Source organism: Sorex fumeus, unplaced genomic scaffold (assembly GCF_029834395.1).
Source record: "Sorex fumeus unplaced genomic scaffold, SorFum_2.1 ptg000051l, whole genome shotgun sequence".
Lineage (NCBI taxonomy): Eukaryota > Metazoa > Chordata > Mammalia > Eulipotyphla > Soricidae > Sorex > Sorex fumeus.
The window spans coordinates 40,475,329-40,486,443 of NW_026606108.1; the positions used below are offsets into that span (position 1 = coordinate 40,475,329).

The window sequence follows — 11,115 nt, forward strand, 5'->3', positions numbered from 1 at the left end:
CCCACATCCAAAAGAACAAAAGCAACCAGTGTTGGCACGGATGTGGTGAGAAAAGGGCTCTCCTCCACTGCTAGTGGGATTGCCCACTGGTTCAGCCCTTTTGGAAAACAGTATGGAAGATTCTCAGAAAATTAGAAATTGAGCTCCTATTTGACCCAGCAATACCACTCCTGGGAATATATCCCAGAGAGACAAAAAAGTATAGTTGAAGTGACATCTGCACTTGTTTGTTCATTGCAGCACTGTTTACAATAGCCAGAATCTGGAAAAAACCTGAGTGCCCGAGAACAGATGACTGGTTAAAGAAACTTTGGTACATCTACATGATGGAGTACTACGCAGCTGTAAGAAAAGATGAAGTCATGAAATTTGCATACAAGTGGTACTACATGGAAAGTATCATGCTAAGCGAAATGAGTCAGAAAGAGAGGGACAGACATAGAAAGATTGCATTCATCTGGGGAACATAAAGTAACAAAATAGGAGACGAACACCCAAGAATAGACGAGATAAGTACCAGGAGGTTTGCTCCATGACTTGGAGGCCAGCTGCACATGTTAGGGTAAAAGGCAGCTCATATAGAGAAGGGAGCACCAAATAAAGGGTGTTGGGAAGATCCTCCAAGGATGGGAGATGTATGCTGAAAGTAGACTATAGACCGAACATGATTTCCACTCAATGCCTCTTTTGCAAACCACAGCACCCAAAAGGAGAGAGAGAACAAAAAGGGAATGCCCTGCCACAGAGGCAAGGTGGAATGGGGGGATGGGGGTGGGAGGGATATTGGGATCAGTGGTGGTGTAAATGGGCACTGGTGGAGGGATGGGTACTCGATCATTGTATAATTGAAACCCAAGCACAAAAATTTAGAAGTCTAAAAAAGAGTTGGCCTTGAATACTACTGGGTGAGTTTCCCCCAAAAGAAAAGAAAATTGCTATACAAAAGGAAACACTGATTGGGAAGCATAGAGTGGCAATTGATAGAACTGTGAAGAGAAGTAGATTCACTATTAAGATTGGAGACTTCAACACACTCTCTCAACCACTTATAATAAAAACTAGACAGAATAAGCAAAGACAGGATAGCTCTAGGTATAATGAAACAAGCTAATTGTATAGCTAGAAAAATTACACAAAAATGTTTATGATGTTTATATATATGTATATATAAAACTTTTGTCAAAATAAGCTCATCTTAATATTTGTTCCTTGAGAAACACATTTATAAAAAACAAAGTCAATTCAATCTATTAAAGCAAAAGAGGTAAAACAGATGCATTACCCTAAAGTAATCTACTCTAATCTATTTTCTATAAAAAGATAATTTTTCCACATATAAAACTGATGCCATTTGGGGGACTATTAAGATGTGAATTTCTTTTAACAACACACATTTTTCTTTTCTTTTTGGGTCACAACTGGCGATGCACAGGGGTTACTCCTGGCTCTACACTCAGGAATTACCCCTGGCGGTGCTCAGTGGACCATATGGGATTCTGGTACTCGAACCCGGGTCAGCTGCATGCAAGGCAAATGCCCTACCCGCTGTGCTCTTGCTCCAGCCCCAACAACATACATTTTAAATACATTATACTACTAATAAAATTTTCTTTAAAATAAAAAATGATTTAATAAGCTGTCTTTGAGGAAGCTTGGTGGCACTACTAGAAGAGAATAAATCTCAGGATGTAGAAATATCATTAAGCTAGTATCAGAATGCCCACAGAAAGAAGTATTTAGGATTGAGTTAGAAGCAGCTTTGTTGGTTGCAGTGCAGGCTAAACTAAATCAATTCAAGATGTCTGTAAATGTTAATTTTATTTCATCAGTTTATTTTGTTATTTATACCAAGGAAGACTATTCATAGTAACATTTGTCAGGTGAACCATGAAGCTTGATCCCAGTGACCACATTTTTAACCTCTAGAGAGAAATACCTTTCAAATATAAAATGATTTTTATCTGTTCATGCTTTGAATTTTATTTAGCTCTTTATTTTACATAGCGTTGAGGTATTTGAAAATATTCTCAGTATTTAGTCTTTTATTATTTTGGTTTTTTACCTAAAGTTAATTTTACATTAATTCAACTGACTTCCCCTCAATAAATATGCGCCAAATGTGATATTTATTGTTTTGTATATTTTTGTGTTGCTATAGTTACATTGATTTATTTTATACTTTCTCATTTTTCTGAGAAAATTCTCAGAAGTATGAAAATAGTTATAATGTGACATCACTGAATTCCATGGCATCCAGTCAAGTATAAACCATATTACCTGTATTGCAAGCCATAACTCCCCAAATTAGAGAGTAAGAAGGAAAGTACCTCCCACAGAGGCAGGGGGTGGGATGGGATGGGGGTGGCGGGAGGGACACTGGAAACAATGGTAGTAGAAAATGTGTACTGGTGGAGGGATGGATGCTCGATCATTGTATGACTGAAATGTAATCATGAAAGTTCGTAACTGTATCTCATGGTGATCCAATAAAATTTATTTTAAAAAGTATAAGCCATATTTCAGATTACCTTCTCTGCATATATAATCAAAAATCAAAGTTTTGTTTTTTGTCATCATCTGAGTCATGCAATTTAGAGACTTCCTTAAAAATTGCCATTAGTATTGCTAACCAATGTGTAAATTTTGTAGTTTGTTGATGTGTGTCTTGTTGGTCAATTAAATAGTACTCATAAATTCAAAAATAAGTGAATTTTTATACTCAAAAATTTAAATAAATAATAAATTATTTTTCTTAAAGTTGATCACATGAAGTTTACTTTATCTAAAGAAGTGATTCTTAAACATTACTATAAATGAGAATCACTTGGGGGGAAAGATTGATAAGCAGATTTCTCTTAGCATCACCCAAAAATATGATCCAAGATCTGGAGGGGAGCACAGGAATTGACACATACATGAGATTCCTAAATAATTCTTTTGTGGTCCACACACTTCAGTTTAAGAGGTACAAATTGGATCTAAAAGTCTTTATAAGTTAGACTTTGTAAATAATTTTGAACAGTCTCACGAAGTTATTCATATGAACGCATGGTGGCAGTGTAGGCTAAGAGAGTGAATGAAAACTGGGTGGACTCCATTTCCCTGAGAACCCTTGAAACAATATAAAACACATTTACAGCTGAAGCTCAGCTCAGCTCATCAAGGCAGTCATCGCAGGACAAGGTACTACAACGAACTGGAGTTTCACTGACAAGGAAATATCGGAGGATCGATAGTGGACTTTGTGACTGGTATTTTTCTCCTGGATTCAGGCATAACAACAGAGATGGCACTGACAAAAGCACACTGCGAGAAATGGCAAGTGGTGACCTTCATTTTATTGCTGCTTTGGTGGGAGGTGGATTCAGAACCGATTCAGTATTCTGTATTGGAGGAAACAGAAAGTGGCACGTTTGTGGCCAACTTGACAAAGGATCTGGGACTCGGGAAGGGAGAACTGGCTATACGGGGTGCCCAGGTTGTTTTCAAGGGAAACAGACAGCTTTTGCAGTTTAACCCACAAACCTATGATTTACTGTTAAATGAGAAGCTGGATCGTGAGGAGATGTGTGGCTCCACAGACCCGTGTGTGCTACCTTTCCAGGTGATACTAGAAAATCCCTTGCAGTTTTTTCAAGCTGCCTTGAGAATTCAAGATATAAATGATCATGCCCCAGAGTTCCCCACCAGAAAAATGGTACTGAAAATATCAGAAATTGCCACACCTGGAAAAGTATTTCCCTTGAAAATGGCACAGGATTTAGACACTGGTAGCAACAGCCTCCAGAGCTATAGAATCAGCCCCAACCCCCACTTCCACATCTTTACTCAAAATCGCAAGGATGGCAGGAAGTTCCCTGAGCTGGTACTGGACAAGGCATTGGACCGCGAGGAACAGTCCGAGCTCAGACTAATTCTCACAGCATTAGATGGTGGGTCTCCGCCCCGGTCAGGTTCTACAGAGATTCAGATTCTGGTACTGGACATCAATGACAATGCCCCAGAGTTTGCACAGGAGCTTTATGAGGTTCAGATCCCTGAAAATACCCCTGTTGGCACCCTGATAATTAGTGTCTCTGCAAAAGATTTAGATGCAGGAATTTTTGGGGAGGTTTCCTATGCTTTATTTCAAGTAGATGGTGTTGACCAACCCTTTGAAATAAACGCAGTTACAGGAGAAGTTCGACTGATGAGAATGTTGGATTTTGAGGAACTTCAATCATATCAGGTGGATGTGGAGGGCACAGATGGCGGGGGACTATCAGGGAAAAGTTCAGTTATCATCAACATTCTGGATGTAAATGACAATGCTCCGGAATTAACCATGTCCTCACTCATCAACTCCATTCCTGAAAACTTGCCAGAAACTATGGTGGCAGTTTTCAGTGTATCAGATGCAGATTCTGGACAAAATCAACAAGTTGTTTGTTCTATAGATGAGGACCTTCCCTTTCTTCTAAGACCCTCAGTGGAGAATTTTTACACCTTGGTCACAGAAAGCGCACTGGACCGAGAGAGCCAGGCAGAGTACAACATCACCATCACGGTGACAGACATGGGCACCCCCAGGCTGCAAACACAGCACACCATCACAGTGCTGGTGTCCGACATGAACGACAACGCCCCCGCCTTCAGCCAGCCCTCCTACACCCTGCTGGTGGGCGAGAACAACAGCCCCGCACTGCACATAGGCAGCGTGAGCGCCAGTGATCCCGACGCGGGCAGCAACGCCCAGGTGACCTACTCGCTGCTGCCTTCCCAAGACCCACAGCTGCCACTCGCCTCGCTGGTGTCCATCAACGCCGACAACGGGCAACTATTCGCGCTGCGCTCGCTGGACTTCGAGGCCGTTCGCGCCTTCGAGTTCGGCGTGGGCGCGTGGGACCGCGGCTCGCCCGCGCTCAGCAGCCAGGCACGGGTGCGCGTGCTGGTGCTGGACCGCAACGACAACGCGCCCTTCGTGCTGTACCCGCTGCAGAATGCGTCGGCGCCCTGCAGCGAGCTGGTGCCCAGGGCGGCAGAGGCGGGCTACCTGGTGACCAAGGTGGTGGCGGTGGACGGCGACTCGGGCCAGAACGCCTGGCTGTCGTTCCAGCTGCTCAAGGCCACGGAGCCCGGGCTCTTCAGCGTGTGGGCGCACAATGGCGAGGTGCGCACTGCGCGGCCGCTCAGCGAGCGCGACGCGCCCAAGCACAGGCTGCTGGTGCTGGTCAGGGACAATGGCGAGCCGCCGCTGTCGGCCAGCGTCACGCTGCACGTGCTGCTGGTGGACGGCTTCTCGCAGCCCTTCCTGCCGCTGCCCGACGCGCCGCCCGACGCGCCTCCCGATGACCGCCTCACCGTCTACCTGGTGGTGGCCTTGGCCTGCGTGTCATTGCTCTTCCTCTTCTCCGTACTGGCCTTTGTGACCGTGCGCCTGTGCCGGCGGGCTGGCCCGCCCGCAGGGGGCCCCTACCCGCTGCCTGACGCGCACTTCCCGGGACACCTGCTGGACGTCAGCGGTGCTGGGACCCTGTCGCACAGCTACCAGTATGAGGTGTGTCTGGCGGGGGGCACTGGCACGAATGAGTTCAAGTTCCTCAAGCCCATTCTGCCCACCTTTCCGCCGCAGGACACTGGTGAAGCAGTAGAGGAAAACCCCACCTTTAGGAATAGCTTCCCATTCAGTTAAGTATTGTATTATCCTACTATGCTCTATTGTTAAATCTCTCTCTCTCTCTCTCTCTCTCTCTCTCTCTCTCTCTCTCTCTCCCTCTCTCTCTTTCTCTCATTTTTTTTCTGCTATATCCTGCTGTGTGCTGTGCTGAGGAATTTGTCCTGGCTCTTTTCTCAATGAATATAGGCTGCGTGGAAAGCAGGAGCCCTATCCGCTGTTCGACCATCTCCTGAGTCTCTTATATACTAAAGCTATGTGAATCAATAACCGTTATTAAAGGACTATTTTTTATTCTATTACTACTGCTTCTTAAGAGTGAAACTAGATACAAAATCAAGCCTGGGTATATTTCCCTATACTTTGCTGGTAGTTTCAAAATATTTCTCTACCCTAACAGTGACAATATGAATAAAAACTAAGTTTTATATGAAAAAATAAACATTTTAGACTTTCAGTCATGGGAATTGGAGCTACAAAACAATGGGTAGGGGGTGTTTGCATTGTCTGAGGAAGACCCAGGTTCGATGCCCTGAATCTCATAAGGTCCCTTGTGCCCCACCAGGAGTAATTCCTGAGCACAGAGCCAGGAGTAATCCCTGAGCACACCAGGTGTGACCCACAAGCAAAAAAGAATTTTTTAAAGAATTTTAATCATGTATTCTTTTTACAAAATTGTTGGATTGTATTATGTAAGAACTTAATTTATTAAGGACATATTCCAAAATGAATTTGTAGTTCAACCTTTTTATTACAACCTATATCATCACATTTGCATTTTAGGGAGGTTATCAGAATGTTAGTGATGCTATTTAATCTGAAAATTTCAATTGCATGTTTGAGGAACTTCTTCAATCTGAAAACTCTGAAGATAAACAGTAATTGTAGCTGAAAGATAAGACAGTTTTTGTATTAATGTGTATTTCAGTATGCCATAGGATCAAATACTTTCTATGATATATATTTGACAAGTGTTAGGACATTTAGTTTGTGAATTTACATAAGAATGTCAAATGAAGGCCAGAAAAAATATTACATGAGAGTACAGAGGTTAAGGTCCTTGCTTTGCATGCCATAGTGCCAGGTTCAATCTCTGGCACCATCAGGAGTGATACCTGAATACAGATCCAGGAGTAATCCTGAGCACTACCAGTTGTGCCCTCCCCACAAAGTCAACAAATATTTAATTAGTGATCAATATTCAAATGGTGAGTTAAAAATAATTTTCAAAGAATACAGAAATGTTAATATACTCTCAGCAATCTATTACCATTGCCAAAAAAGAGAATGATTAAACATAACTCTTTTATTGTCCTTCTAGACAAAAAAAATACACCAGGGATGTAGTTTAGTGGTAGAACACATATACCTTGGTTTTAGGTTTTATGTGTATGAGGCCCTGGACTCAGTCCCTGGTGCCTCTCACCATGATATGTAAAATAATGAAACAGCAAAAAGCACTTTCCACTGACTTTAAACTGTGTGACAGCATACAAAGTGCTTTTATCTCCTTTCCTTTGTCTAATAATTTGAAATTATGTAGTAAAATCCAAATTACAGATTCCTCCTTCAGTTTTTCAAGATTTTGATTTTTGGATCACCCCTAGTGGTACTCAGGGCTACTGTAAACCAGTCCTCTTTGCATGCAAATCATCACCCTTCTCCCATTTCTCAAAGTGAGAGTCCTGCCAAGACCTACATGAACTATTAGTAGCAGGCTCTAAGGCCATGTCAGATTTCTCCGTCTCGTGCTATATGTGTGTATAATTTTTTATTAATCATTAAATATTTTCTTTCATAGTTCAACCTATATTTATTGTTGATTATATTTGCAAAATTTTATGAAAATTCCACTTTCCAACTTCCCACAAATATCAGGCAATTTATAATAAAGTGACAATTCATTTTCATCGTTAATTGGTTTTACATCCAAATAGTATATTTTCATGATTTTTCCCTCATGTAGTATTATAGATTGATTCAAAGAGTACAGGAAATGCTTCCTGTTTTGTATTCCCAGATATTTACCCTCTCCTCTTTCAAAGAGCATTCTTCATTGGGGGAAAATAAATACTCTGCTGTTGTCACTCTAACAACATGACATTTGGCTATTTCGTAGCTTTACTAGCCTTTGCAGAAAATGCATTTATGAATGAAAAACTTTCAAAACCAATATAGGCCTGAGTCTGACAAGAAAGTAGAGTTTTCAAAGAGTTATAGCACACTTCAGTTTGTTTGGTAAGCAGAAACTGGAGGTAAAAATTCATAATATCTGGGACTGAAGTGATAGTATGGTGGGTAGGGCAATTTCCTTGCATATGATCAACCCGGTTTTGATCCCTGGCACTCCATATGGTTCCCTGAGCACAGAGTAAATCCTGAGCACTGCCAAATGTGACCCAAAAACACACCAAAAATAACCCCCACAATATAATCTAATACAATAGAACAAGCTACTCTTACAGGAGAGTATATGTCCCTGAGATCAAGAATTCTGTGTTGACCTGCAAGTTTTTGCTTTATCTCTAGTAGTTAGAAAGATTCCTGGAACGAGAAATACTAGTCAAATTTTCTCTTGAGTTCAACTTTGTGTAGTGAATTTATTTCTTTATAAAGAATATGAATACAAATATAAATATATTCCTTGCATCCTCAAATCTATATTTATCTATGTGTATAAGATTGCAGGACAGGTGAGAGGGGAAGAGTTCATTCCATGGTATGAACTTGGTCTCATGCTATGTGTGTATGATGTGCCAAAAAGCTTTTAAACTATTACTTCCAGCCTTGAAATGAAAACTGCCTGATGTTGTAAAGTAGAACGCTTGGTGGCGCTGCAGACTAAGAGTAAAAAACTGTCTGCCATCTCCATAAAAGCTGAGCAGTTTGGAAACAAAGGAAACAGCTTACACTAGTGGGGTAGGTTTCAGGGAGATGAGAATATCATAATTTAAGAAAAACTAAAAATCATTGTGCCAAGACGGGAGAGCTGTCCGCAAAGCAATTATTTTGCGACTATTTGGATCTTCTGGAGCTGGAGGAACCATGACTATCCTGCTACCCAAAGCACCACAGAAAAGGCAAGTGACCGCCATTATTTTTCTGTTATTGTGGGAGGTGGGTAGTGAGACCCTTAAGTATTCCATTCTAGAGGAGGGGGATGGCGGTTCCTTTGTGGCCAATTTAGCAAAGGATCTGGGGCTGGGCTTAAGGGAGCTGACTGCAAGGGGTCCCCGGATTCTTTCCAAGGGATATAAACAACATTTGCAGTTTGAGCAGGAAAGTGGGGATTTGCTCCTCAAAGAAAAACTGGACCGGGAAGAGGTGTGTAGTGACACAGATCCATGTATACTGCCTTTCCAAGTATTGCTGGAAAACCCTGTACAATTTGTTCAAGGTGAAATATACCTCCAAGACATAAATGATCATGCTCCAGAATTCTTGGAAAAGGAAATATCCCTGAAAATCTCAGAAAGCAGCCATCTAGGAACTGTATTTGCTTTAAAAATAGCTCAAGATTTAGACGTGGGTAACAACACAGTTCAGAACTATACGATTAGCAGCAACTCCTATTTCCACGTTTCCACCCAAAGTCACAGAGATGGCAGGAAATATCCCGAACTGGTTCTGGACAAAGTGCTTGACCATGAGGTGCAGTCAGAACTCAGGTTAATCCTCACAGCACTGGATGGTGGGTCACCGCCTAGGACAGGGACTGCCCAAGTTCTCATTATGGTCCTTGACATAAACGATAATACGCCTGAATTTGTTCAGCCTCTCTATGAGGTGCAGGTCCCAGAGAACAGTCCCATCGGGTCGCTTGTCATTACTGTCTCTGCAAGGGACTTAGATACTGGGACCCATGGAGAGCTTTCCTACTCATTTTTCCAGTCTTCAAACCAAATCATGCAGGCTTTTGAAATAAACACAGTCATAGGAGAAATTCGATTAAAGAAAATGTTGGATTTTGAGGAAATTCAATCATACCAAATGGAAGTTGAGGCCTCAGATGGCGGGGGTCTTTCTGGAAAATGCACAGTTGCCATAGAAGTTATGGATGTAAATGACAACGCACCAGAACTGACTATGTCATTACTCAACAATAATATCCCAGAAAACTCCCCCGATACCGTGGTGGCTATATTTGGAATTTCCGATCCAGATTCGGGGGACAATGGAAAAGTGATGTGTTCCATTCAAGACCATTTCCCCTTCCTTTTGAAACATACCATAGAAAACTTCTACACTTTGGTCACAGAAGGATCGCTGGACAGAGAGATCCAGGAGGAGTACAACATCACCATCACGGTGACAGACATGGGCATCCCCAGGCTGCAAACACAGCACACCATCACGGTGCTGGTGTCCGACATGAATGACAACGCCCCCGCCTTCAGCCAGCCCTCCTACACCCTGCTGGTGGGCGAGAACAACAGCCCAGCACTGCACATAGGCAGCGTGAGCGCCACTGACCCCGACTCTGGCAGCAACGCCCAGGTGACCTACTCGCTGCTGCCTTCCCAAGACCCACAGCTGCCGCTCGCCTCGTTGGTGTCCATCAACGCCGACAACGGGCAGCTGTTCGCGCTGCGCTCGCTGGACTTCGAGGCCGTTCGCGCCTTCGAGTTCGGCGTGGGCGCGTGGGACCGCGGCTCGCCCGCGCTCAGCAGCCAGGCGCGGGTGCGCGTGCTGGTGCTGGACCGCAATGACAACGCGCCCTTCGTGCTGTACCCGCTGCAGAATGCGTCGGCGCCCAGCAGCGAGCTGGTGCCCAGGGCGGCAGAGGCGGGCTACCTGGTGACCAAAGTGGTGGCGGTGGACAGCGACTCAGGCCAGAACGCCTGGCTGTCGTTCCAGCTGCTCAAGGCCACGGAGCCCGGGCTCTTCAGCGTGTGGGCGCACAATGGCGAGGTGCGCACTGCGCGGCCGCTCAGCGAGCGCGACGCGCCCAAGCACAGGCTGCTGGTGCTGGTCAAGGACAATGGGGAGCCGCCGCTGTCGGCCAGCGTCACGCTGCACGTGCTGCTGGTGGACGGCTTCTCGCAGCCCTTCCTGCCGCTGCCCGACGCGCCGCCTGACGCGCCTTCCGATGACCGCCTCACCGTCTACCTGGTGGTCGCCTTGGCCTGCGTGTCGTCGCTCTTCCTCTTCTCTGTGCTGGCCTTCGTGGCGGTGCGCCTGTGCAGGCGGGCCGGCCCGCCCGCTGGGGTCCCCTACCCGCTGCCCGAGCCTCACTTCCCGGGACACCTGCTGGATGTCAGTGGCTCCGGGACCTTGTCACACAGCTACCAGTATGAGGTGTGTCTGGCCGGGGGCGCTGGCACGAATGAGTTCAAGTTCCTCAAGCCCATTCTGCCCAACCTTATGGGTGAAGGGTCTGTTGGGGACATAGAGGAAAATTCTAACTTTAGATACCAATTTGGGTTCAATTAGTAATCTTATGGGATAAATATTTTCTAATG

The 11,115-nt window shown here is 44.3% G+C and overlaps 2 protein-coding genes across 2 annotated transcripts; both read left to right on the plus strand.

Annotated features, from left to right (window-relative positions):
- Window positions 1-3,260: 3,260 nt before the first annotated feature.
- LOC130033123 (protocadherin beta-6-like) lies at window positions 3,261-5,695 on the plus strand. The gene has a single exon (XM_056124840.1). It carries the CDS (start codon window positions 3,287-3,289, stop codon window positions 5,669-5,671), a length of 2,385 nt encoding a protein of 794 aa, XP_055980815.1. The 5' UTR covers window positions 3,261-3,286; the 3' UTR covers window positions 5,672-5,695.
- Window positions 5,696-8,600: 2,905 nt separating this feature from the next.
- On the plus strand, window positions 8,601-11,115 carry LOC130033120 (protocadherin beta-17-like). The gene has a single exon (XM_056124836.1). It carries the CDS (start codon window positions 8,699-8,701, stop codon window positions 11,084-11,086), a length of 2,388 nt encoding a protein of 795 aa, XP_055980811.1. The 5' UTR covers window positions 8,601-8,698; the 3' UTR covers window positions 11,087-11,115.

Coding starts and splice junctions, on each gene's coding strand:
- LOC130033123 (XM_056124840.1), top strand. CDS start 3,287: ATGGCACTGACAAAAGCACACTGCGAGAAATGGCAAGTGGTGACCTTC.
- LOC130033120 (XM_056124836.1), top strand. CDS start 8,699: ATGACTATCCTGCTACCCAAAGCACCACAGAAAAGGCAAGTGACCGCC.